At 44.9% G+C, this 25,270-nt stretch overlaps 1 protein-coding gene across 1 annotated transcript in view; it reads right to left on the bottom strand.

Moving 5' to 3' along the window:
* The window catches only part of magi3a (membrane associated guanylate kinase, WW and PDZ domain containing 3a), a 209,401-nt gene that overhangs the window by 25,740 nt on the left and 158,391 nt on the right, over positions 1 to 25,270 (bottom strand). The window contains exons 8-11 of the mRNA XM_083769595.1: positions 16,934 to 17,043; positions 10,055 to 10,270; positions 2,994 to 3,662; positions 279 to 310 (exon numbers count right to left, since the gene is read on the bottom strand). Coding sequence (XP_083625721.1) covers positions 279 to 310; positions 2,994 to 3,662; positions 10,055 to 10,270; positions 16,934 to 17,043 — 1,027 coding nt within the window. The remainder of the gene's footprint in view (positions 1 to 278; positions 311 to 2,993; positions 3,663 to 10,054; positions 10,271 to 16,933; positions 17,044 to 25,270) is intronic.

Below are 25,270 nucleotides of genomic sequence, written 5' to 3'. Positions count from 1 at the left end.
CTCGCTAATAGTCCCTGAATAATGTAACTTCCACTGCCAACACTGTGCACAAGCTTCCTGGTGCTTGCGGGTAACCGAAGGCAAAGTTGTAGCATTCTGTTCAATTATTCAGCAGTAGTCTTATCCTCTGCATCTCCCAGCTCCAGCGTAGGCTTGAAGAACATCTTACAGATTTAACGGAGCTGGGCTCCTTCGGCAGAAGCTGGACTACTGCACGAGATATGATCTCTATAAAAGATGTGAATTTGTAAGAGCAATTAGAAGAACTTCCAACTCACCGGCTTCAGTGATTTCACAGGAGAGGAATGGCCTAGAGAGAGAGAGAGAGAGAGATGAATGAATGAATGGAAAAAATATAATAATAATACATGAATGAGAAAAGCAGACATTTCATTCAAGACTCAATGTTTATTTGTCAGTACAAGTCATACAGGTACAAGCAGTGAAAAGTGTTTACCGTATTCTAAGGTCTGCAATACTGTGCCAAAAAAAAACAACAATAATAATGAAGATAAACTAAGATATACTAAATTACTAATAAGATAAAGATAGATTAAATCCTTGGCAAAGTCCCACGAGGAGTCCTATAGCAGCAGTAAGGGATGGGGGGGGTAGAGAATGTGCAATAAGGCAATACACTTTTTGTTTTGTGCAATATCGATGATTGAATCAAATGATTACAGTTACAGGGCCAACATAGTTTAATTCATTCATTTTTTATGTATGTATTTCTGACAGCCAGCAGGAAACAGCTCTTGTTGGATATAAAGGATTAGCCAGTGACGGTAAAGCAGAGGTTTCGCCTCTGGTTTGTGTTGACCAAAAGCTAGGACCCAATATATGAAATATATATAATAATCGATATTTCCCTAAGAAGTTCTATCCCAAATATCTCTCAACCCACTATAATTCTAGACAGAAAAGGCACACACGTCACACACACACACACACACACACACAGTCACACACACACACACACACTAACTAACTCAGTCAGTAGGTGGCAGTGTACTCCAGCAGCAGTATGGATTATTGTGCCACAACATGAGAAAACAGAGAGGGGGGCAATGGCAAAATAAGCCATTCTTTTAGGCATTATGTGAACCTCATCACATATTTGCTGTTCTAGTAACCTGCAAGGTGGTTCATAGACACATATACTATGCTCAGAGGTACTGTATGAAAGAACACGTTTCTTTACTACTATGTCTTAAAGACATAGGGGGGGGGGGGGGGGGGGGGGTCAGTGCCTCTACAGTACATATCCCTTAGGGTACTAGGCTTACAAAACAGCACAAGAGACCATGTTTGTTTGCTGCCATCATATTGAAGGTGAGCTTTAGCTGCTGGCCTGACAGAAAAGCCCAACTTAATCCGTGGTCTCTGACCAACCTGCGAGCAGCCCAGCAGATGTGTTTGTGTTCTTCAACCCGGAAGGCTGTGATCTTGACTCATCCAATGCACCGATTCATATTTATTCCCAGAGCAAAATAAAGATAATGTGAGTAAGATTGTTAACGAGGACAATTTAACATTCCACTGCTCTCTCTCTCTCTCTCAAACACGCACACACGGAGTGCATGGAAGGACAGCGCACACACACACCCACACAGCAGGGAGGGCTACCAGCAGCAGCACGTGCCCAGGACAAGCCCCTGGAGCTCAGAGTATAGCTAGAGCCCCGCCAGAGAACACCTGATACGTGGGAGGTGCAACCCTGGATCTCCGGAATCTAGGCTACTGCACTGCAGTGTTAGGACAAAATGGAACAATCGTGGGCCAACCGGTAAACACAGACCCCTCTTTGAATGTGACAGAAAGGCTGTGATCAAGGCTGTGATCATATCATCACAGCACGGCAGGGTATTTAAACATACCGGTCAGGCTGTTTACATCTCATCACACCTCCACTGCATAACGATGCACCTGTAACCTATAACTGTATGATTAAATGGGACAATGCTGGCCCCGGGCTGCTGGCGTAGCGGTCCAGGCACATATAGGCTCAATGTAGCCTGACAGCGTGGCGCTGGTTCCAGGCCCGATCCGGGTGGCCTTTGCTCCGTGTCACTCCCCATCTCTCTCTCTCTCTCTCTCCCCGTTTCCCGTCAACCTACTGTGTTATTGTCCAGGCAAAAGCCCCAAAAATAAATATATATTTCTAAATGGACAATGCTGCTGTCTCTTGCTCTCAGTCAACGCATACTGTATGTACAAGCTCAGTGCGTCGTCGCACACCGTTTTCCCCTCTGTGTGATATAGAAAACATTTCACCTAGAAGAAGTAACACCAGAGATGTACAATAATGGCAACCAGCATGTTACTATGATTACTATAATGACACCCTCATATTAAGGACATGGCACTTTGGTTGGCCCACCTGATGTCATTTGAGGTTTTATCTTATTGCGAATGCAGTGAGCACTAACTATAGAAGCTGGCCTAAACTGTCTGTCTGTCTCTCTGTGTGTCACGCTGTAACACCACCGGGCGCAGCTGTATCACACACAAAAAACACACACACACACACACACACACACACACACACACACACACACAACACAAGAACGTAAAAAACAAACGAAAGAAAATTTAAAAAAAACACACACGGACGCACGCACACATACACACACTAAAAAAGGAACTTTAGAAAAAAACTTAACTTAAAAACTAAATAAAAAAGACAAAAAAAAAAAAAACTAAAGTACGTTAATTTATTCTAATTGTTGTTATTGCAATTTACGAGCTGCGTTGGCTTCCCGCGTTCGCGCGTCTTAAGCCCGACACACACCGTCTGCGCCACGCGGCTGGGGAGTTTTGTTGACTATATACGCCCACGGATAGCCGGGTGGAGGCCGCGCGGCAACGCCTGGAAAATAGAACAGCGGTGCATCGGCGCGGCAGGCGAGGCGTGACCGCGCGCCAGCGCGCGGGGGACGCAGCCGGTGTGTGGTGGGCTTCACTTGTCTTTATCTTATCTTACTGCGTCTTACCTCCTCTGAGCACGAGAACGTTGACCTCGCTGCCCACCGGGAGGTCCTTGAGGATGTCCACCACCTGGGAGTGGCTGAGCGTCTGCACGTTCTGCCTGTTCACCTCCTTGATGACGTCGCCCTTCAGCAGGCCGCGGCACCACTGGGCGTCCAGGATCATCTTCACCTTCTGGCCCAGCGGGCAGTCGGCGATGGCGAAGCCGAACCCTCCGGGCCCCTTCACCAGGGGCACGCCGACCAGCTCCGGCTGCAGCAGAGTCGTGGGGGTCTCGGCGGGGGCGGCCGCGGCCTCCGGGGCGGCGTGCGGCGGCGGCGGGTGAGCATGGTGGTGCGTTTGATGATGATGATGATGATGATGGCGCCCTCCGTTGGTCATCGTGGCCGGCACCGCCACCGCCACCGCTGCTGCTGCGGCGGTGGCCTGCCTCGAGAGGGTCCCCCCGTCGGTGTAGTGGTGGTGGTGGTCCCGGTGGTTGGAGGCGGAGGAGGGGGAGTGGCCGGCCTCTGCCGAGGCGTCGTCGCCGCTGCCGGTGTCCTCGGGCAGCGGGTAGCCCCGGCAGAGGACCATGTCCACGTACTGGTTGACCGGGATGGACTGGAACATCTGCACCACGTCGGCGTGCGTCTTCCCCAGCACACAGCTCCTGTTGATGTCCACGATCACGTCACCTGAGGAGGAGTCAAATCAAATCAATCAATCAATCCGTTTATATGGTTAGTGCATTAATTCTCGGCCCGTTTCATTTCAACAACGCCCAGTTTGATATGCAGTAAAAATAAAAATAAAAATAAAAATAAAAATAAAAATAAAAATAAAAATAAAAATAAAAATAAAAATAAAAATAAAAATAAAAATAAAAATTAAAATTAAAATTAAAATTAAAATTAAAATAAAAATAAAAATAAAAATAAAAATATATATGTTATAACCTCCAGGCAGTCCTTGATGCAGAGCTGTTTGTCTTTATTCACCAAAACAAAGGTACAGTGATTGCTGGACAGGTGGCCCTTAGCTCCTTGCCTCCTTCCACCTCCACAGTCCTACTGTGACTGTCTGCCAGCCAATGGGAGGCCTCCCTACATATAAAGGCTAAGCCCCTCCCACTGGAACACACCACCCTGAATTGATTCCACAATTACACCAGTACTTCATAATGTCCAGGGACAACACATATTATTATTCATCACATTATTATTATACATAACTTATTATTCAATCAATTAACCATATCATCTAAACAATGAGAACCCTCATTGCTGTTGGTATGTTCCCCACACCCCACAGCTGATAGTTGCTCCCTACCATGGAGACAACAAGCAATTAGCAATCAAGCAACAACCCACATACATGCATAGTGCATACATATCGCAAAATAATATAATTCTCTGCAACATACACAATAAATAATAATTAAAACTTTAGGCATTCAGTCTCAGTGGCAGGCTGAACTGCCACATATGTACAAATGATATCAAATGGATTTAGTTCCATTTCTACTCTCTCAGAATTTTAGATCCATAAGGGTCCATTTGGACCCCCATGGTGGTCCCAAGACCGATATTGAGAAACAGTGGCTTTTGTGGACAAGAAAAAGAATTGTGAATCGGAAAGATCGCCAGTTTGAACTTCTTCTCACTTGGTCTATGTGTCTCTCTGAGCAAGGCACTTAGCCCCGGCCTTAAAGGACCACTTCACCACTTTTCAACCTATCTTCATATAGTAGGTCCTCACTAATAATCATGATAAAATGGCACGATTTTTTTCTACTCAGTCTGTGTCTCATAGGAGGGCTGTGGGCAGTTTAGAAACCGTCTTCCAGTGACATCATCATTAGGCAGATTATTTTTTAAACAAGATTTTTGTACAAAAATGTTTTGATTTGCTTTATCGTGAGAACAATGGCTTCCATTTTCGCATTGCAACTTTTCAGGACTAGAAAGCCTGCAGTTTTTATTAGCTTGTATTCCCCATCGATGATGTCACTGGAAGACTGTTTCTGAACTGCCCACAGCCCTCCTATGAGACACAGACAGAGTAGATTTTTTTTTTGCAATTATTTCATGATTATTAGTGAGGACCTATTATATGAAGATAGGTTGAAAAGTGGTGAAGTGGTCCTTTAACCCATTTTGACCTAAAAATGTCTTCTAGACAGTTTTCTGAAAAAGCTATGTTTCTATGTCAGTGGTTCTTCGATTTTTCAAAAATACAAGCTTGTAGAGCTTGTAGATCTGCTATTTTTCAATAGCTAAAGCATGACATAATGCTAACACCAAAAGGGTTTTTAACAGTCCGACCTTTTCCTGTATGTTCAACAGAGCTATTCGAGCAACAATCGGCATCTGCTGGGTAAAATGGAGAATAGTAATTTCCCCATCCCCCGTGGACCGGTAAACACTCTCTCACACCTCATCCTCTCTGACGTGGCGTAGATTAGAAAACGTGTGAGTTGGACTCAAGGACACGATGCAGCCAGGCAATGGGAAATCATTGCCGTTCAACAGCCAGAGTGACCTGCAGAGCTGAATAGACATAGGCTTGCAGAGACATGAGTGATAGGTGTGGAGCAGCCATTCATTTCACAACGGTGAGCAGCGTGTCACGGAGATGACAAAATGACAAAAAAGTAGTACCCGAATAAAAATCAGTGCTTTCAAACGTCCCCCTATGGAATTCATGTTTTAGATCAATTATTAATAAGGCTTAACCCATTCTGACCTGAGATCAGATTCATACGAGGTTTCCACTGGACACACACTGGTCTGATTAACCCATTCTGACCCGAGATCAGATTCTAAAAATGTCAGTCGTTCTTCGATAAAAAAAAAAAAAAGCAGACCTACAAGCTCGTATCGCGCCACTCGGTGGCGCGATATGAGCTTGTAGATCTGCTATTTTTCAATAGCTAAAGCATAACATGATGCTGACACCAAAATGGGTTCCCGTTCAGAATGGGTTAAAGGCTGAGGGAGATTTTCTGATTAATTGTATATGAATGAAAACAAGCCACTGGGCTTCATTGCAGACCATGTGTTGGACTGTACTTTCCTGTGCTTTTTCTGCAAACTGTTAATAAAGTATTCAATCAATCAATCAATCAATCAAAGATTCATTGAATAGGCCCCGGGGCGGCTGGCGTAGCCTTCTGGGCACCTTGGCTGGCAATCCAGTCTGGAAGTGTGCCGCGGGTTCGACTCCCGAACCCGTCTGCCTTTACTGCGTGTAAAGGCCGGCCCCCCATCTCTCCCCCCGTTTCCTGTCAGCCTACTGTATACCTATCCCTCTGTAAAAAATAAAAAGGCGAAAGCCAAAATTTTTATTTTCACTGAATAAGTGCACAGTAAAGTCCTCTGTGTTAAATCTATCCTATTTTAAACTCTTGATTGGTTGCATTTGTACACTCTCTGAGTCAAATGAATGCCAAGGATCTTTGTGTGGATAGAATCTGTTTGTCTCTCAATGTTTGCTCAGCAGCAGCACCAGCCACATCATTGCAGAAACTTAGGAAAGAGAGAAAAGAGAGCAGAAGTGAGAGAGTTAATGACTGTGTGAGATCATCAAACTGAAAGCGAGAGAGGTCACTTGACCCCGCAGTTCTCTACTCCTGCCTTAACATCTCCCTAGGAGGAGGAAGGTCCCGTCATCATTGACCTGGCTGAGATATAGGCCTGGATGGCTGGTTAACGGTAAAGCGCCCTGTGGGGGGATTTGCTCAACCTACTGTACACAGTCGATTCCCTAGCAAACACAGCAAAAGGTTTCACTCTTTAACCCATTCTGAACGGGCACCCATTTTGGTGTTCGCATCGTGTCGTGCTTTATCTATTGAAAAATAGCAGATCTACAAGCTCATATCGCGCCACCGAGTGGCGCGATACGAGCTTGTAGGTCTGCTATTTTTTGAAAAATCGAAGAACGACTGACATTTTTTAGAATCTGATCTCAGGTCAGAATGGGTTCATCAGACCAGTGTGTGTCCGGCTACACATGCCAACTATGTGAGAGAGCCATTGCACAACCATGGCTATACACACAGAAAGATAACAGCCGCCTCTCAAAGCAAATGCAAAACATTGAAATCTTCGATTGTGAGCAAGGGGCGGACTTTTAAATGCTTTCAGGAACCGCACAAGGGCAGCGAGACGCCATCTTAGTGGAGTTTTACGATGCATGATTTATAGGTGGTTGGCATGCCGCTCTGTGCGCCTGAAATAGCAGATATACAGTAACGACTCGTGAGCGTGTAGATTTTCGGACTTAAATGCGACTAAATATAAAACGCCCTTAAACCCATTTTGACCTGAGATAAGATTCTAAAAATGTCTTCTAAATCCTGACAGTTTTCCGAAAAAGCTATGTTTCGATGTCAGTCGTTTCTTAGATTTTTCAAAAAATAGCAGACCCTACAAGCTCATAGCGCGGCACTCGGTGCAACGCTATGAGCTTGTAGATCTGCTATTTTTCAATAGCTAAAGCATAACATAATGCCAACACCAAAAGGGGTTCCCGCCCCAAAATGGGTTAACCACTAGGATCCAGAGCATCCCAACTCTGGGAGGAATATTCACTGAACATAGTCAATCTAGAAGCTTGTGGATGTGAGCTTGTAGATCTGATATTTTTGGTGAAGAGATTTGGTGTAGAGCAAAAAAAAAAGGGGGTCCAACTACAGTTGCAATTCAGGTGTAGAGGGTTTAAAAAATGATTAACTTGTGATTGATGTAATATCCAGACCCAGTAAGAGCAAGGAATGGTTTTTTTTTCTTTCTGCCAAGCTGGAGGTACCGTCTCCACAGTGGTGGGCCTGGGTGGGCCTGGGTGGGCCCGGGTAGGCCTGGGTGGGCCTGGGTTCCAGCCTGAATCGCTGTGTTCCGTGAATGTGTTCTGTCACTCGCTACTCAGTCTGGCCAGCAGGCAGCAGGCTCGTGTTTCATAATGTCACCTGTATACTTGCTGTTGCCGAAACGTCATGCTACTCTGTCCATGCTTTTCTCACTCGAGAGAAAAACCTAGGGTAAAAAAAAAGTAAACACTAATTTGATTCAGGAGTCCACTGTGTCAGATTCAGTAGTACAAAGAAAGGTGACGGCTGTGTGGTGGTGAGTTTAGTGAATGATACCGTCGTACGTTGCAGTGCAGTGCAGTGCAGTGGCTGCGCAGTGGACATGCAGTGTACATTAATACGTCGTCAAACTGGTGTTTTTTTTTTATTTCATCCGTTTACGTTTATGTCCCGCCTACCTTGGAGATAGGACTCCTGGTTGGAATTTAAAAAAGGTTCCACCTTAAATATTCTTTCACCACGACATTTACCATTCAGCCCAATCGTCATGAATACGAAAAGGAGCCCACTGCTTGCTATTATTATTATTATCCCATGAAACTAAAATGCATTACGTTTTCATATTAATTATATCCCTTCCACTCAAGGGGAATGAACAATGAACACAATAACTCTCTCTCCACTTCCAGTTTGTTCATTCCTAGCAATAGCACCGTTGTGGCTCTTAACCCATTTAGGCATCCGACATCGAAATTAAAAGAATGTCTTCAAAAGTTCAAAAGACAGTTTTCTGGAAAAACCTTATGTGTCTATATCAGTGGTGCTCAATATTTCATGTCAAGGACCCCACAAATTATAATGTAATAATGCCTCTGCCCCGATCTGAAAAAATATGTTGTTCCAGGGACCTCCCCCAGAAGCAAAGATTTGAGTTAAAACATTCACTCTGTAATAACATATATTCAAAGATTTGAGGCACATTTTCACGATTTTAACGAAAATAGCAGACCTACAAGTTCATAGCGCGGCACTCGGTGCCGCGCTATGAGCTTGTAGATCTGCTATTTTTCAATAGCAACATAATGCTTAAAACACCAAAAGGGGTTCGCGCCCAGAATGGGTTAAAATGTGCAGTGCAATCAATATTCCTCTCGTGTGGATCCCATGGCGCTTCGGGCAGCAGTGATTCATATCGCGACCATTCGCCACACATGTGATCACGGTCTTCATATATGCACTACAAGGACAGTTACGGAGCCACTAACATGCAAGGGTGCATGACAACAAGCCCCAGTGCGTTTATTGGAAGCATATCCCATTCTGACCTGAGATCAGATTCATAACGAGGTTTCCACTGGACACACACTGGTCTGATTAATTAACCCATTCTGACCTGAGATCAGATTCTAAAAAATGTCAGTCGTTCTTCGATTTTTCAAAAAATAGCAGACCTACAAGCTCGTAGCGCGCCACTCGGTGGCGCGCTATGAGCTTGTAGATCTGCTATTTTTCAATAGCTAAAGCACGACATGATGCTAACACCAAAATGGGTCCCCGCCCAGAATGGGATATTGGGGGCAGATATATATTGCATACAGGTCTATTCAATTCAGAATAATATACGGGCACGCTGTAGATAACTGTAGATAGATAAGCAGTCTCATAATGTCTAATATATGGCTCCCGGTATAATATCTGGACACGCACCATAAACAGAACACCCGCGGACCATTATTGATGGAAGGTGGATTACAGTTGGGGGGGGGGGGGGCAGAGCTGTGTATAGCTCATAAACATTTTGTCCTCGTTTGATCAAGCATTGTGACATTCACAGGAATGTTTTGTTTGTAATATGCTTTTTTTTTTGTTGGGCGCCTTGTAAATGATTTGTTTGTATATGTGTGTACAGCATGCAGCAGCCTTTGTGGAGGGCATGACTAAACACCAAGGACGAGAAGAGTCGAACCAAAGTTAATGTGTAAAGTCCTTTACGAGTTCATACTCTGTGAGATATACTGTGAGTACACAGTCGAATGTTAAAAAAAGGTGGAACTAAATGAGGTGCATACTTAGTTTAGACTAGCCATTGGTTAGACATGGGTTTAAGGTTAGGTTTAGGTGTGCTGCGGCCCGTGTGGGAGGTTAGGGTTATAGGGTGAGGGTTTGAGGTTGTAGATGTAGGACTATAATGACTGGTCTAGCCAATGACTATAGTCTAAACCAAGTACTGTCTAATCTGAGTTAAGTGGGTTTACTTGGTGCGGGAGGGACAGATACCTGAGGCGATCTTGTTGTCGTGCGCGGCGGGCCCCTCCGGCAGGACGTTCTTGACCTGGAGGAACTCGTCCGGCCGGTCTCCGCCGATGATGGTGAAGCCGAAGCCCTGGGGGCTCTTCCTCAGCGCCGTCTGCAGGATGGAGCCCTGCAGCTGGGCCGGGTCCCGCGTGAAGCCCCCCCGCAGCGCCCCCCCGCCGCCCGGCTCCTCCGGTGTGCCTGGATGGATGGGATGGTAGACATGATGAGGAGGAGAGGAGTGGGGGGATGAGGGGTTGGTATGTATTAGCCCATTTTAGGCCTGAGGACGATTCTACAAAATGCCTTCTAAAGGTTTTCGGTTTCAGTTTTCGGGGGAAAAACCCATGTTTCTATATCAACGAACTCCACAAATAATATATGTAATTGGCCGCCGATCTCTATCTGAAAATATATCGTTCCAGGGACCCCCCCCCCCCCCCCCCCCCCCCCCAGAAGCAAAGATTCTTAACCCATTCTGACCTGAGATCAGATTCATACGAGGTTTTCCACTGGACACACACTGGTCTGGTGAACCCATTCTTTTTTTTTAAAGATATTTTTTTGCGGCTTACGCCTTTTATTGATTTTTTTGAAGGGACAGACAGTAGGCTGACAGGAAACGGGAGAGAGATGGGGGGATGACATGCAGTAAAGGCCGTGTCGGGTCCGGGAGTCGAACCCGCGGCACACTGCGACTGGATTACCAGTCCGGTGCCCAGACCGTTACGCTACGGCCTGGGCCTGATGAACCCATTCTGACCTGAGATCAGATTCTAAAAAATGTCAGTCGTTCTTCGATTTTTCAAAAAAAAAATGCAGATCTACACAAGCTCATAGCGCGCCACCGAGTGGCGCGCTACGAGCTTGTAGATCTGCTATTTTTCAATAGCTAAAGCATAACATGATGCCGACACCAAAATGGGTGCCCGGTCAGAATGGGTTAAAGAATATATATAAAGATTTGCGCTACATTTTCATGATTAAAAAAAACAAATAGCAGACCTACAAGCTCGTAGCGCGGTGCCGCGCTATGAGCTTGTAGATCTGCTATTTTTCCAATAGCTAAAGTAATCCTTGAAACACCAAAAGGAGTTCCACCCAAAATGGCTTAAGAGAGAGAGAGAGAGAGAGAGAGAGAGCAGGAGGGACGCGTCATTAAATGTGTCATTATTGTGATTTCGGAACGTTAAATTGTCCTCGTTAATTAATTAATCATTTTGCTCTTGCAATAAATACTAATCGGTGTCTTGGATGGAGTTTTATGAATGAAATGTGGGATGTGATCACTTTTCATCCATTTGCGAGGCTGAACGTTGAGTGAAGCAGTAGCAGTGGTGTTGCATGGCATGCTGCCACGGTGGCCCGTTCATGTTATTTTTGCCACGGCCGCTTGAAGAAGGATGGGAGTATTTTTGTGTCGGGTGCAAAGTAAGGGCCGATTCATACTCCTATTTAGAGCCGAATAAAAGTCTGTTCGGCGCTGTAAAGCCTACAATTTGACGTCATTTGAGGTTCGGGGGGGGCGGGTACCGTTCTAAAGTCGGCTCTTCGGTGCTACTGAAAATGTCTGACGAGCCGAAATCATTTCGGCACTACAGCGCCGAAACAGCGGTAAAATAGGAGTATGAATCGGCCCTAAGCCTCGCCGAGCCATGTGGCCCTACAGGACGAGGAGCCTATCTCCTATTTCTGTAGCGTTGAGGCACAGAGGCGTATCCACAATAAGGCGAGGACAGGCGTCCGTCCGCCTGTCCAAATCCATTTTCTGCCTGGCCAAAATCCAGACCCGAGACCATGAGAACTATTAGCGGACAGTGGATTGGCCGTATTGGCGCGTATATAGAGAGCGACCCTCAATCACCCATTGGAACGCAAATGCCTGCCTTTCAGCCTTTGTATCCCATACTGTCTGGCAGGTATATCTCTTTGAAAACCTTTAGTGCTACTGATTGTGCGCAGGGGGAGACGAGAATGAACACATCTTTGCCTGCCCAAAATGTAATTCTTGCCAGCCCCAAAATGTAATTCCTAGAAACGCCATTGGTGAGGCAGCTTGACGTATACTGTACATGTACATATCCTGGAACATGACGCTATATAGTATGTCGCTCTGAGTCTAACCACAAGGTCACGACTGAGGCGGGCGAGTTTCAAGTTAAAATTCAAGACTGTGCGAGTTGAGCAAATACTGTGCACGAGTTTAGTGAGCGAGAGTTACAGAAACGGAACTGTGCACACTGCGGCACGTAATCCGTTCCGTCGGCAATCATCACTGCGCTAGCACGCTGTCTGTGTCTGACAGGATGATACTTACTGCGGCTAATTGAACTAGCATTAACCCATTGGAACCGGGAAAGCATCCGTGTCCTTTTACATTTTAGCTATATATATATAGAAATATATTTAAGATCAGATTCTAAAAATGTCTATTACATCCTGACAGTTTCATTATTAACCCATTCTGACCTGAGATCAGATTCTAAAAGTGTCTTCGATTTTTCAAAAATAGCAGACCTACAAGCTTGTATCGCGCCACTCTGTGGCGCGATATGAGCTTGTAGATCTGCTATTTTTAAATAGCTAAAGCATAACATGATGCTAACACCAAAATGGGTGCCCGTTCAGAATGGGTTAAAAAAAAAAAACGTTTTTCAGAAAACTCTTGTGGTTCTCAAAAATAGCAGATTTTTTTTTTTAATCAAATTTGAAGTCTTTCTCTTCTTTGGGGTTCCTGGTACAAAACATTTTCAGATTGGGGTCTGTGCGGCCAATATCATTTTGGGGGTCCTTCCTTGGCACGGAAAAGTTTGAGATCAACTGATTGAGAAGGCATTTTGATACGAGCTTGTAGGTCTGCTATTTTTTGAAAAATCGAAGAACGACTGACATTTTTAGAATCTGATCTCAGGTCAGAATGGGTTAATCAGACCCAGTGTGTGTCCAGTGGAAACCTCGTATGAATCTGATCTCAGGTCAGAATGGGTTAATAGGACAAGAGATCACACCTGGCTCTGCATACAGTACGTTTGCGGGGGAGAAAGAGAGGGGGAGAGAGAGAGAACTACGGTACAGTTTAACGTCATGCTGCATTTATACTCGCAGGAAAATCCACAAGCTGCTGCGATGCTTGTACTGTACATCGCCTATTTTCAGTGAGTGTGACCACACGTCACACTGTACTGTACGTCGAAGTATAAACGGAGCTTCGTTGGCTTGCCTCTGCCCTGTGGCGTACAGTATAGCACTGTGAGAACGTTGAGTTACGGACTGCGTCGCTGCACACAGTGGGCCTCTCTGTTCCCACACTGATACAGTGGGGGGGGGGGGGGGATCAATCTCATTAGTTAATGTGAAGATAGAACCCCCCCCTCCACCCATAATAACTTGCAAAGTGTCATGGGATTGTTGATTTGCATAATTGTTCGGCAAATTGGCTGACGAACATGACCGCTCTCTTGCCGAGGATTAAGTCTAGTATGATTAACATGACATTCCAGGCTGTGCTGCTGGTGGTGTCAGAGAGAGAGAGGGTTCCTAGATTGGTTCTATGTAAATATAGTTCCTCTAAAATAAGCATAAGGGATAATAAGTAGGCGGGGGGGCGCACAGGGAGAAAGATTGCGACGCGCTCCTTCACGACGAGTCCATGTGCATGTGTGTATGTGTGTGCACTCCGTTCTAGGATTAAAGTCTTGTCAGACTGCGAATGATCACTTAAGGCCTTCGCCGCCTTTGTCAACGCCACACACAATGTCAAGTGCCACTCACTGCCTCCCTCTCCGCCGCGAGAGAGCAACGTGGACCGAGGTGACGGACGGAGGGAGGGCCGGAGAAGCGAGTACGCGCACGTGTGTGTGTGTGTGTGTGTGTGTGTGTGTGTGTGGGGTGGGGGTGTGTGATGGTGGGTGTGCGTCGAGCGATGAAATCCACGGCTATGTTTACACAGGCATTTTTAAGCCATGGTGGGCCCACAAAGGGACAGTCTGTTTTTCTCCAGGGTCGACGTGATTATGTGAAAATGTCAGCGAGGAGGACTGTCAGCGGCTGTAATTATGGCCAGCGAAGTGTGGGTGCTGTGCTGTGCTGTGCTGTGCTGTGACGGGGATGTGGCTGCACTTCTCCGCTCGTCTCTCCTCCTCCTCTTTGCTCTGCGGCGTTCTCGAGGAGGAGGTCGGGGGGTCTCGCCCCGGCCCTGTCACAACAGCATTTAGAGAGAAGCCCCCCCCCTCATCCCTCCTCCTGCTGCACCACCATTAGCCATTCATTCTCATTAACAAGGCTGGTTGCATGGGGGTACATAACGACAGCGATGGGGGGTAGTAGTAGGGGATCATCATCGTCCGCAGACCCTAGAGAGGTCTGATGAGACGCTCTGTCCAAAAGGGTGTCTGGAAGGAAGAGGCTGGTCTGAATACTAATCTCTTAATGAGCTCTGTGTGCATGTGTGCTCGACGTGCGTGCGCGTGTGCGTGCGCGCACGCGGGTGTGTAAACAATCACGAGTGAGCTTACTCGTGTTATTGCAATCCTCTACACGACCTATAGCAACTGTTTGCGGCGCACAGCACGCCGGTTGGCTCAGACAGACCTGTGCAGAGGTTAAGAGGCCTGCAGGAAGGCATCAGCAACAAGTGACAGCAGACCGACGCGAGCGATCCGGAATGTAATTAAAAAAGCATATAGGTCACATTTGACTAAATTAATGCGTAAATTAATTAAGTCCTCTTATCTTGCTTGCAGCACGTCGCTCTCTCTCTCTCTCTCCCTCTCTCGCCTGCGTTCTAGAGAGATCTTTAAACCCGGGCCTGACTGACAGAGCTGAGCAAAAAGGGAGGGCTTTTCCAAAGAAAGCTGAGAGCGAACGAGAGCCCCCTCCTCCCCACTTCATAGTTGTCAAACGAATTCCGCCGCCCAGCGAAAGCGCCGCTCCATTATTCAAATTGAATCTCATTGCTGCTGCGGAGACTATACAGGCTGTTTATCAGAAGCCTGTCAACTGCTGGAGTGTTTCATTCTCCAGAGCCATACATCTCTCAGCCTGTGGTATACGTACATTATGGAAGTGCCCCAGTGTTTGGTTAATCTAATACCTTGTTATTCAGCAGTTTTGTTTACCCCCCCTCCCCCACCACAGGTAAGCAACAACTAACGCACAATGCTGGAACGTGTATCCCCAATAGCGCTGACTCCCGCGTCGATTCCTCATAACACAGAGAAGAAGGAGAACGAATAAACACAAGAGGAATGCGACGCTGTCGGAAACATCTGCCAAGCGAGAGCATGAGGAATTGAATGGCAATCTGTTGACATTGTTCAGTGTTCCGTCTGATGAGCTTATACTGGACCCAGACCGGAACCGTTTACGTTCAAATGACTGGAACGAAGCCAGTCAAAAGGAAAAGTATAAATCCCTCTTTACTAGAACCTGCTGTAAGAATAAGGATGGAGCGCTCGATAACCAATACCCGACAAGACCCGATAACAAGCTTATCGAGCACCCGCTGTCAATATAGCTTTGGACTTATCAAGCCCGTTATCGAGCATGACGTCATGTTTTAAACGATCAAGACAAGAGGCGATCGAGAAATAAATCTAATCGTCCGTGCCGGCACAATGTCGTTCTAAAAGTGTATCGCTGTCCCGCCTGTCCTGTCCGGGTAAAGAAAATTACGCTTTTAAAGTGATGGTATACATATTAACCAGTTAACAGTTTCTTTAATTGCCTTCCGTCTGTTAGAAAAGTACTGTATTTGAAGGCCCTAGTATAGACCCTAGGACCACTATACTGCTCGATAGTGGGCTCGATAAGAACCCTGCTCGATAAGCCTCATCGATAAAGTGCTTGTTATCAATAAAAATCAACGAGCTCCAGCCCTAAGAGTAAGCTATATCTTGCTAGCATAATCCCTCAGCAGCCACTGCCAATTTGGAAATATTAGCATGTAGAATACCCAGTTAAAAACAAACAATCTACAATCTTTGAGAACTAATCCATCTATATCCTAAATTCACAGCTTGAGCACACATAAATGATGAATAAGGTGCCAGTGCATCTAATATACATTACAGTAGTTGCTCCTTCTGAGATGGTGAATGATGGAGCTTGTGCAAAAAAACAAATGTCACACTTTATTTATACCTGTAAACCTGTGATGTGACCATCATCAGTGCATGATCATAATCATGCCGTTTACATTTCTGACTAATAAAGTATTCAATCAATCAACCAATCACTCAAACACTTGACTTTAACCGTGGTGTTCCAATTTGGGACATGTTAAACATAGACCACAATGTTCAATGAACAGGCCTGAGCCGCGGTCCATTCTGACCTGAGATCAGATTCATACGAGGTTTCCACTGGACACACACTGGTCTGATTAACCCATTCTGAACTGAGATCAGATTCTAAAAATGTCAGTCGTTCTTCGATTTTTCAAAAAATAGCAGACCTACAAGCTCGTATTGCGCCACTCGGTGGCGCGATATGAGCTTGTAGATCTGCTATTTTTCAATAGGTAAAGCATGACATGATGCTAACACCAAAATGGGTTCCCCGTTCAGAATGGGTTAAGCATTATGTTATACTGTATAGCTATTGAAAAATAGCAGATCTGCAAGCTCAGACCTGAAAATGTGTCGCAAATCTTTGAATATAATATATTCTTTCACGTTTTTAACTCAAATGGGGGGGGCGGGTGGGGGGGGGCACTGTACATATAATTTTGGGGGTTCCTTGGAAATGGAAATGTTTGAGAACGACCAACATAGAAACATGGGTTTTTCAGAAAACTTTTGAAGGCATTTGTACAGTAGAATGAATGGTCCTCCTCAGGTCCATTCTTGTGGGAGGGGGGCTTACCCGAGGGAGCGGCCGTCAGCTGCGGTCCAGCGGTGGGCGTGGTGTCCACACTCAGCTTCCTCTTAGCCTCCAGGACCGGGTTCTCAAACTGGGTCTTCTGGTTGATGTGGCTGCAGTCGGGTGGAGATGGACAAAAACAACAACTTGAGTATGACAGCACATGAACAGCATAACAAGTCCATAAAAACCCTGATAGCTGGTCTTTTGTTTTTTTACCAGTCAGAGCACTGTGGGTCACATGAAGAGTTATCACTTATGGTCTGCAATCTATTCATGGTGCATTCACACTACGCTTAGACTCGTACACTATGCTTAAAGGGATTGTGACATAAACAAAAAGGTTTTGGAATTGTTCTTGTTTTTTTTAGGTTTTCTAATCTCAATTGCACCCAAAAAACATGAACTTTTAACATTCAGTAGATTTTCTGTGATCTGGGGTTTTCTGTCTCAAACAGGTGCTCTGATTTGCCGGCAGTAAGTGACATCACTTACTGCAAATCCCATATATGTCAATAGGATTTGCCAGCAGATGTCACTGTTTCACTGTGTTGCCTGTTTTCATTGTAGCTCAAAAGGCCCAAAAAACCCCAAAGAAAACTTCAGACCACAGAAAATCCACTGAATGTTCAAAGTTCAGGTTTTTTGGGTGTAATTGAGGTCATAAAACTTAAAAGAAAAAAGAAAAAGAAAAAGAAATGAAAATGAATGTCATAAAACCTTTAAGGTATTGTATTTGTGTATTTATTTATTCAGCACAGTATAAAAACAACACAGGGAACATATAAATATAAGAAGGGTAAAGTACTAGGCCTCTACCTATATAAATGATAGTGAAACATTGTACATATATAGAACATGATTGCAGTATATAAAACATGATCAAAGCAACAAAACAAAAACACAACAGGCTCATACACACTCCAGTTTTTGGTGATAGGTCATCACCGTTTTAGGTGATAGCGTATCACCTAAAACGGTGATAAGAGTCGAGGCCGTCATACTCGCGGTGATGTCCTTAAGGATTGACCCCGCCTCCCCGTGGTTTACCCAACTTCTAGACCAATCAGTTTACGGGGGTGATAGCTCCTAGAGTGAAAAGACTTGTCTGATAGTAAAAAAACAGAGAGGTGGGTCTGTGTCCGCGATGATAGCTGATCATCACCGCGACTGACGTAACGGTGTAGTTTCACAACCCTTTAAAAAACTACACCGCGGTGACAAGCTATCACCTAAAAACTGGAGTATGTATGAGCCGTAACTCATTCAGACGCACTGGGAGCGACCTCTGTGAGTCTCTAAACTGACATCTAAATGCGTCTGGTCTTGCGTTCATCCTGTGCATATTAAGCCCTCGACCGAAACTGACTCTTTGGTCTCCCGTGACAAGGGCTCGTCGACAGTGCTGATCTCTATCTTTTGCTGCACATGCAAACCTCTTGATTTGCCTGCCTGGAGGGGTGTGAGGTAACCTAAGCTGGGCTAGGCAGCGTGGGAGATGATGGCGCACACACACAGCCCTCCCCGACACGGTGTAAACCGCTGACCCCGAGCCCTGTGGCGAGTACACATGAAGATGAGGATTTACAAACCCGTCTAAAACTAACAGCCCCAAGAGTGTTACAGAATGAGCGTATGTATATGCTTTCAGTACTGCTTTGTTTTATTGAATCCAAATTGAATAAATACAAAAAATCTGTGGGAGGTTTGCCGTCTAGAAATGGATCTGTGGTTCTAAGGGCCGATCACAAACCGCAGGTCAGATCGGTGCCAACTTTATTGTCCACGCTGCATGTATATAGGCCAAATAAGCAGCTCCCTGCATGCTATATATTATTTTAAATATGTAACTCTGAAAAGGAGGAGGAGGTGTCCTGAGTGAGGGTATAGTGTGCCCAAAAATGACACTGAACCAGCTAAGATTACTCCAAATTACTCCAAAATAAGGGCACTCATGGGAAAATCCTTTTTAGCATAACAAAACCGTTTTTATTCACCTTTTCACAGACCATCAAAATTGAAGAACGAAGGTATTGACACAGTAAACTGGGCAGGTTGGCCCGGCCTAGGTCCTCACACCTCTGCAGTCCTGCATTGACTGACTGGCAGTGGGAAGTCTCCCTACTTATATAGGCTATAAGCCCCTCCCATGGACCATACCAACCCTAAATTGATTCCACAATTACCCCAGTTACTCCTCAATGTCCAGAGACATCACATTTCATATACACATTTAAAGTGTTACATAATATTCTATAAATATTATCCACATAATATGATCCAAACCCTCCCACTGTTTGGCATGTTCCCCATAACCCACAGCTGGTAGTTGCTCCCTTCAATGGAAGTCAACAAGCAATTATCAATCAATTAATCGGACACCACACACTATACATAAAGTCACAATGACAAATATCACTGAAACATAAATAATAATTCAAACTTTAGCCATTCAGTCTCAGTGGCAGGCTGAACTGCCACAGCGACTGCGAGTTGTGCCACCTCTCCATTCTGGGCGGGGAACCCCTTTTGGTGTTTTAACCCATTCTGACCTGAGATCAGATTCATACGAGGTTTCCACTGGACACACACTGGTCTGACGAACCCATTCTGACCTGAGATCAGATTCTAAAAAAATGTCAGTCGTTCTTCGATTTTTCAAAAATAGCAGACCTACAAGCTCGTATCGCGCCACTCGGTGGCGCGATATGAGCTTGTAGATCTGCTATTTTTAAATAGCTAAAGCATAACATATTGCTAACACCAAAAGGGGTTCCCGTACAGAATGGATTAACTAAGAATACTTAAGCTATTGAAAAATAGCAGATCTACAAGCACATAGCGCGCTACCGAGTGGCGCGCTATGAGCTTGTAGATCTGCTATTTTTGAAAAATCGTGAAAATTCGGCAACACATCTTTGAATATATATTCTTTCAGAAGACTTATTTATTTATTTATTTCGACGTCAGGCCTAAATGGGTTAAAGTTGATCTGCCGTGGTCAGCAGCACCTCCCTAATCTTGGTGTGTGTGCTCCTACCTTTTTGATATGCTTAAATATGTAACGTCTAGACTCACATCTAGAGTTTGGGCCCATTACGCGCCCCTCATGTTATACATTTCCACCAGACATGTCAGTCCATGTCCTATATGTCCATGTATGGTCATGCGACTCATGCAGAGCCGGACTAACAATGGAACTAGGTGGAGCTTAAGCGCCAGGGCCCGAAGCTTGCAGGGCCTGGTACAAGACTATAGGTACAGCTGTTGCTTCTTTCGAAAAATATAACGCAACATAGGAACCCCCGCTAGTGTTTTTGGTCTTCTCGTCTGACAGTTTCTGTAGCAGTTTTCGGGAGGGGGGGGGGGGGGGGGGAGCAGTCTGTTTGGGGGGATCCCCGACGGCTGCGCGTCGCTTCCTCCTCTGACAGAGGGGAAGCGAGTAAGCGACGCCGTCAGTAGCCCCCTTGCTCAGGAAGGCCCCCCTCACTCAGACCGACCAACGTGTGTTGTTGCGACAATAACATACAGCCTATGTAAAGAGGAATATAAACAAGACCTTGGCGCAACACTTCATATTTACCCTGCTCTAATGCAACAAAAGTGTGTTCTTACATCCTCCATTTCACGATTCCAGCACTCGTGAGTAAATTAATTTAATTGCTATTATGAAAGTTTTCAGTGACGTTGCACCCACAGGTTGCATTGTCGTCAATAATTAATCTGTCTTTAAAACGTTCTAATATTAATATAGCATGTTGGCAACTTGGCATTGTCTGTTGGTGCACACATGTTATATGGACCATGTAACGACCATGTAACAACATGGTCAACAGCACTGTTTGCAAACGTAGCTACATTTGTTGGCCACAAAGACAATTTAGACAAAACATGCTGCTGCCTGCTAATGGAGCTTGTAGATATAGGCTAATTATTTTTCGGGAAAATTGCAGTTAGTTTAGCAGAGACTGAAGTTGGAAAGGCTGTATGCCCAGTGCGGCAGTTCCTGCTGTGTCTTGTGTGCCAGCGGGCAGCGCAGGCAGTAGTGGATATGCGCTAAACGCATGCATGTTAATTAATTAATTAATTAATTGACTGAATCTGTATAGGGGCCTTTTGATTTGGTGAAGCGCCAGGGCCTTGAGAGGGGTTAACCCATTCTGACCGGGCACCCATTTTGGTGTCAGCATCATGTCATGCTTTAGCTATTTAAAAATAGCAGATCTACAAGCTCATATCGCGCCACCGAGTGGCGCGATACGAGCTTGTAGGTCTGCTATTTTTGAAAAAAATCGAAGAACGACTGACATTTTTAGAATCTGATCTCAGGTCAGAATGGGTCAATCAGACCAGTGTGTGTCCGGCGGAAACCTCGTATGAATCTGATCTCAGGTCAGAATGGGTTAATCCGTCACTGGACTCAAGCCCCTTTTTGTGCCCATTATATATGGAGCTGCCTGCCTCGTTTGCACCCGATGCCTCGACGACAGATTGAGGTTCGAAAACATCCATATTTGGGCATTTGGGCATAGCTGCATTGATGGCTCCTTATATGGTTATGGCTGAGTCATATAGTGAGGTCACAGGGAAGATTGTTGTGCACATCTCAAATGCCTACAAGGATATTCAGGCCAGGTTCTGGTTGTGTTGCCGATGTGTCAGACTGCAGGCATCAAAGGCAAAACATCAAGGAGGAGGAAAAAACCTCTGCACACTTTGTTTCTAGACACTTACTTTTATCAAAGGCAAGGAATTGCAACGTTTCGACACTAGGTCTTCATATATATATATATATATATATATTGCCTGGTGAAGACCTAGTGATGAAACATTGCAATTCCTTGCCTTTGACAAAAGTAAGTCTCATGGAGCTCTAGAAACTAGTGTGCGGAGGGTTTTTTTTTATCAATATTTGATCATAATGATGAGAAATAATAATGCGTTTATGTCAATACTCCGTAAAAGTCCAGTGAAAATTACTTTCTATCAAACGCAAACGCACTGCGTGATAACATCAGGGGTCAATCAACATGGGGTGATGAATTGTGATTTCATTCACCTGTGTCACCAGGTGTTTCTCATTATAGTGACACTGTTGGTTCTGCTGGTCTGTCCGCTAATCAAATGTATCCGTTTAAAACTTAAATAGCAGTACACTAAAAATATATATCTGAAAACATTTGAGGTGAGAAATAAGCAATGCCGTAACATAAGCGCAATTCAATTAGCACTGCCCCTCCCCCCCCTCACAGTCAGCAAGTTAGAGCCGTGGCGCTCCGGATGAGTTACCTCATCGATCCCATAGCCCGAGGGGACTGAAGCGTATAGGCTGAGACTGTGATTGGTTGAGGCACAACACGTCTCCATTTCAGAAGAAACGTGGGAAAAAAAGTGCCATTACTGGAAGTAATTGGCGGTCGGATCAGGCTAAATCATTCTTACTGAAGTGATGTTGTACCACTGACGCAATAGTAGAATACCATAGATTACCAACGTCAAAGACTGGCCACATGAAGTCTACAAGCCATGCCACTATAGACTCTGTCATAATTGTTTTCGTACGTACTCGGTCAACTGTTGCCAGATGAGTAGTACCCCAGCCATCTCTTAACCCATTCTGAATGGGCACCCATTTTGGTGTCAGCATCATGTTATGCTTTAGCTATTGAAAAATAGCAGATCTACAAGCTCATATCGCGCCACCGAGTGGCGCGATACGAGCTTGTAGGTCTGCTATTTTTTGAAAAATCGAAGAACGACTGACATTTTTAGAATCTGATCTCAGGTCAGAATGGGTTAATCAGACCAGTGTGTGTCCAGTGGAAAACTCGTATGAATCTGATCTCAGGTCAGAATGGGTTAAAAATCCCATAGCTGGTGAGGACGGAGGCTCTCCATAGAAACCGGAGCAATGCTAAAAGGTAAATTGACGGTCGCCGCTTTCATATTATGGAGTATGCGGTTGTCTACGAATATGTACGTAGTTAGCACCTTTAGTACCTTTAGCTACGATTATAAACGTAGATGGCGGAGAAAAAGTGAATATTTATATTTGTTTCATATACATTTGTATCACGGGGGCGCGGTACAGTGCGGGGAGGGGGTGGAGTCGAGCGCGCATGTCATTATTTTCTGAAACGACGCCACAGAAAGCTGACCGACCGCCTCAAAAATTGCAAACAAAATGTAAAACTACCTGTTGCGAGTATAAAAAGAATACAGATTTCACAACTTCATGGCCGTAAATCACACCTAAATATTATAGGTCGTGTATACAAACAAGCCGTCAGAGATTAGAATCCAGGGTCTACTTTTCTCCTGCCGTGCTATAGGCTCAGAGCACCTGGAGGATGGAGCACAACCTACTACGAGTGTGTCGCTGTTGTTTCAGCGTGACCTTACACAAAACTGCTATAGACAAGCGAGAGAGACGCGTGTGTGTCCCTGGATACCATCTCTGACTGCTTGTTTGTAAAACGACTTTTTACGTTTTAGCTGTAAAATATGCCATGAAGTTGCGGAATCTGTATTATCTTTACACCTGCGACAGCTTAGATTTAACATTTTGTTTTCAGAAGTCGCATTTTCGAGGCGGACCAGATCTCTGCGATGTTCAGGGACTGAATGTGCATGCTCGACTCCTACATGTTTATTTTCATTTCTCAATTCTGATCAAATAAATGACTTGGGTTAAGGGGAGGGGATGATATTGTGAGGTCACTATATCACCGTTTGTTTTCGTTGCCAAATGCCACGTTTGACTGTCAAGGTTTCAGCCTCTAGGAGGAAACCCTGAATACAAAGACATCATTGCACATTAACAACCACACCAAGGGGTCTAATGAAGTACTGTCACCTCACAAAGAAAATACAAAAATCTTTAAAAACAGCCTGTGCAGCGAGCAGATTGAGCAGAACATGCACACCGTTTAATCTGCAGCTGCTAGTTTTTTTTTTTAACACAATGGGACCACAAATTCTGGTTTCTTGTCTCTACTGCACCTCTACCTTACCTACCTACCTACCCATCTCTTGCTACGCATAGAGTGACAGCACACCAGAGTTAAGCCTAATTCATACTTTGTCTCACAATGCTCTGAGACATATGAAATTAGGCTTTAGGTGGCTGATCCAAGGGAGGTAGCTCAGCGACATCACACTGCTCCAGTTTACCGGTCATACCAGGGGGGCAGTCAGACAGATATTTTGTGAAGCCTGAAACTCCTGAAAGTTCATATAATGGCCTGTTGTGGCGCTGTCACTGGACCCAAAAAAACCCATAGCCCCATAGAAGTCCATGTATTTGGGCCCAACTTCACCTAGACTGTATTACCTTAATAAACATGGTCATGAATACTTTCTGCTTCCAGTCACTAGTTTAAAGTCTCATTTCTAATGTCATAATACTCTTTTTGGAAAATTATGGTCCCATTTATAAAATAAATTACCATAAAGCCGCGTATGTTCTGAGGGGCGTGGCTACCGTTACAGTCTATGAGCGGGAGTCCCCACCCACTCGAGTCAAAATAAAAACCAACAGAGAAGAAGGGGGGAAGTCCCGCCTTGTTGTCTGGGCAGCCAATGGCCAGCTGGGCCCAAACGGAGCCAGCCAATGGCCAGCTGGGCCCAAACGGATCTAGAAAGATGGCGACTTACAGTGCAGGAATAATAGGCTTCATTCTACGTCCATGTTAGACCCGGGGAACGCTTTGTCCATATTTTTTACAGTCTATGGGTCATACACAGTTGTGACGGCAACACAGGACCCACTGTTTTAACCCATTCTGACCTGAGATCAGATTCATACGAGGTTTCCACTGGACACACACTGGTCTGATTAACCCATTCTGACCCGAGATCAGATTCTAAAAATGTCAGTCGTTCTTCGATAAAAAAAAAAATAGCAGACCTACAAGCTCGTATCGCGCCACTCGGTGGCGCGATATGAGCTTGTAGATCTGCTATTTTTCAATAGCTAAAGCATAATATGATGCCAACACCAAAATGGGTGCCCGTTCAGAATGGGTTAAAAGGCATTGATGCGAAATCAGCCTCATGCCGAGCAATGCCGATGGTACACAGGTGCAATTTGTCCTTTGCACGTATTCAAGAAGAAATGTATGTTTGTGCCTCTGTCGCAAATGTCTAAAATGAATCGTCATGGAATATGGACAGATATACACAGTACTCTCCCTCTCTTTGTCCTCTCTTTGTTACTGTCAGTGGCGTGCACAGATAGACACTAGGGGGTGCTAGAGCACCCCCTGCCCTTTTGGCAATGTGCTAAAAAAATATATATATATAAAATATACGTTTTTTTTTTTTTTCCCTAATTTGTAG

The sequence above is a fragment of the Protomyctophum parallelum genome (assembly GCF_964188405.1).
Source record: "Protomyctophum parallelum genome assembly, chromosome: 7".
Classification (NCBI taxonomy): Eukaryota; Metazoa; Chordata; class Actinopteri; order Myctophiformes; family Myctophidae; genus Protomyctophum; species Protomyctophum parallelum.
This window is presented reverse-complemented; position numbering and strand designations above follow the sequence as displayed.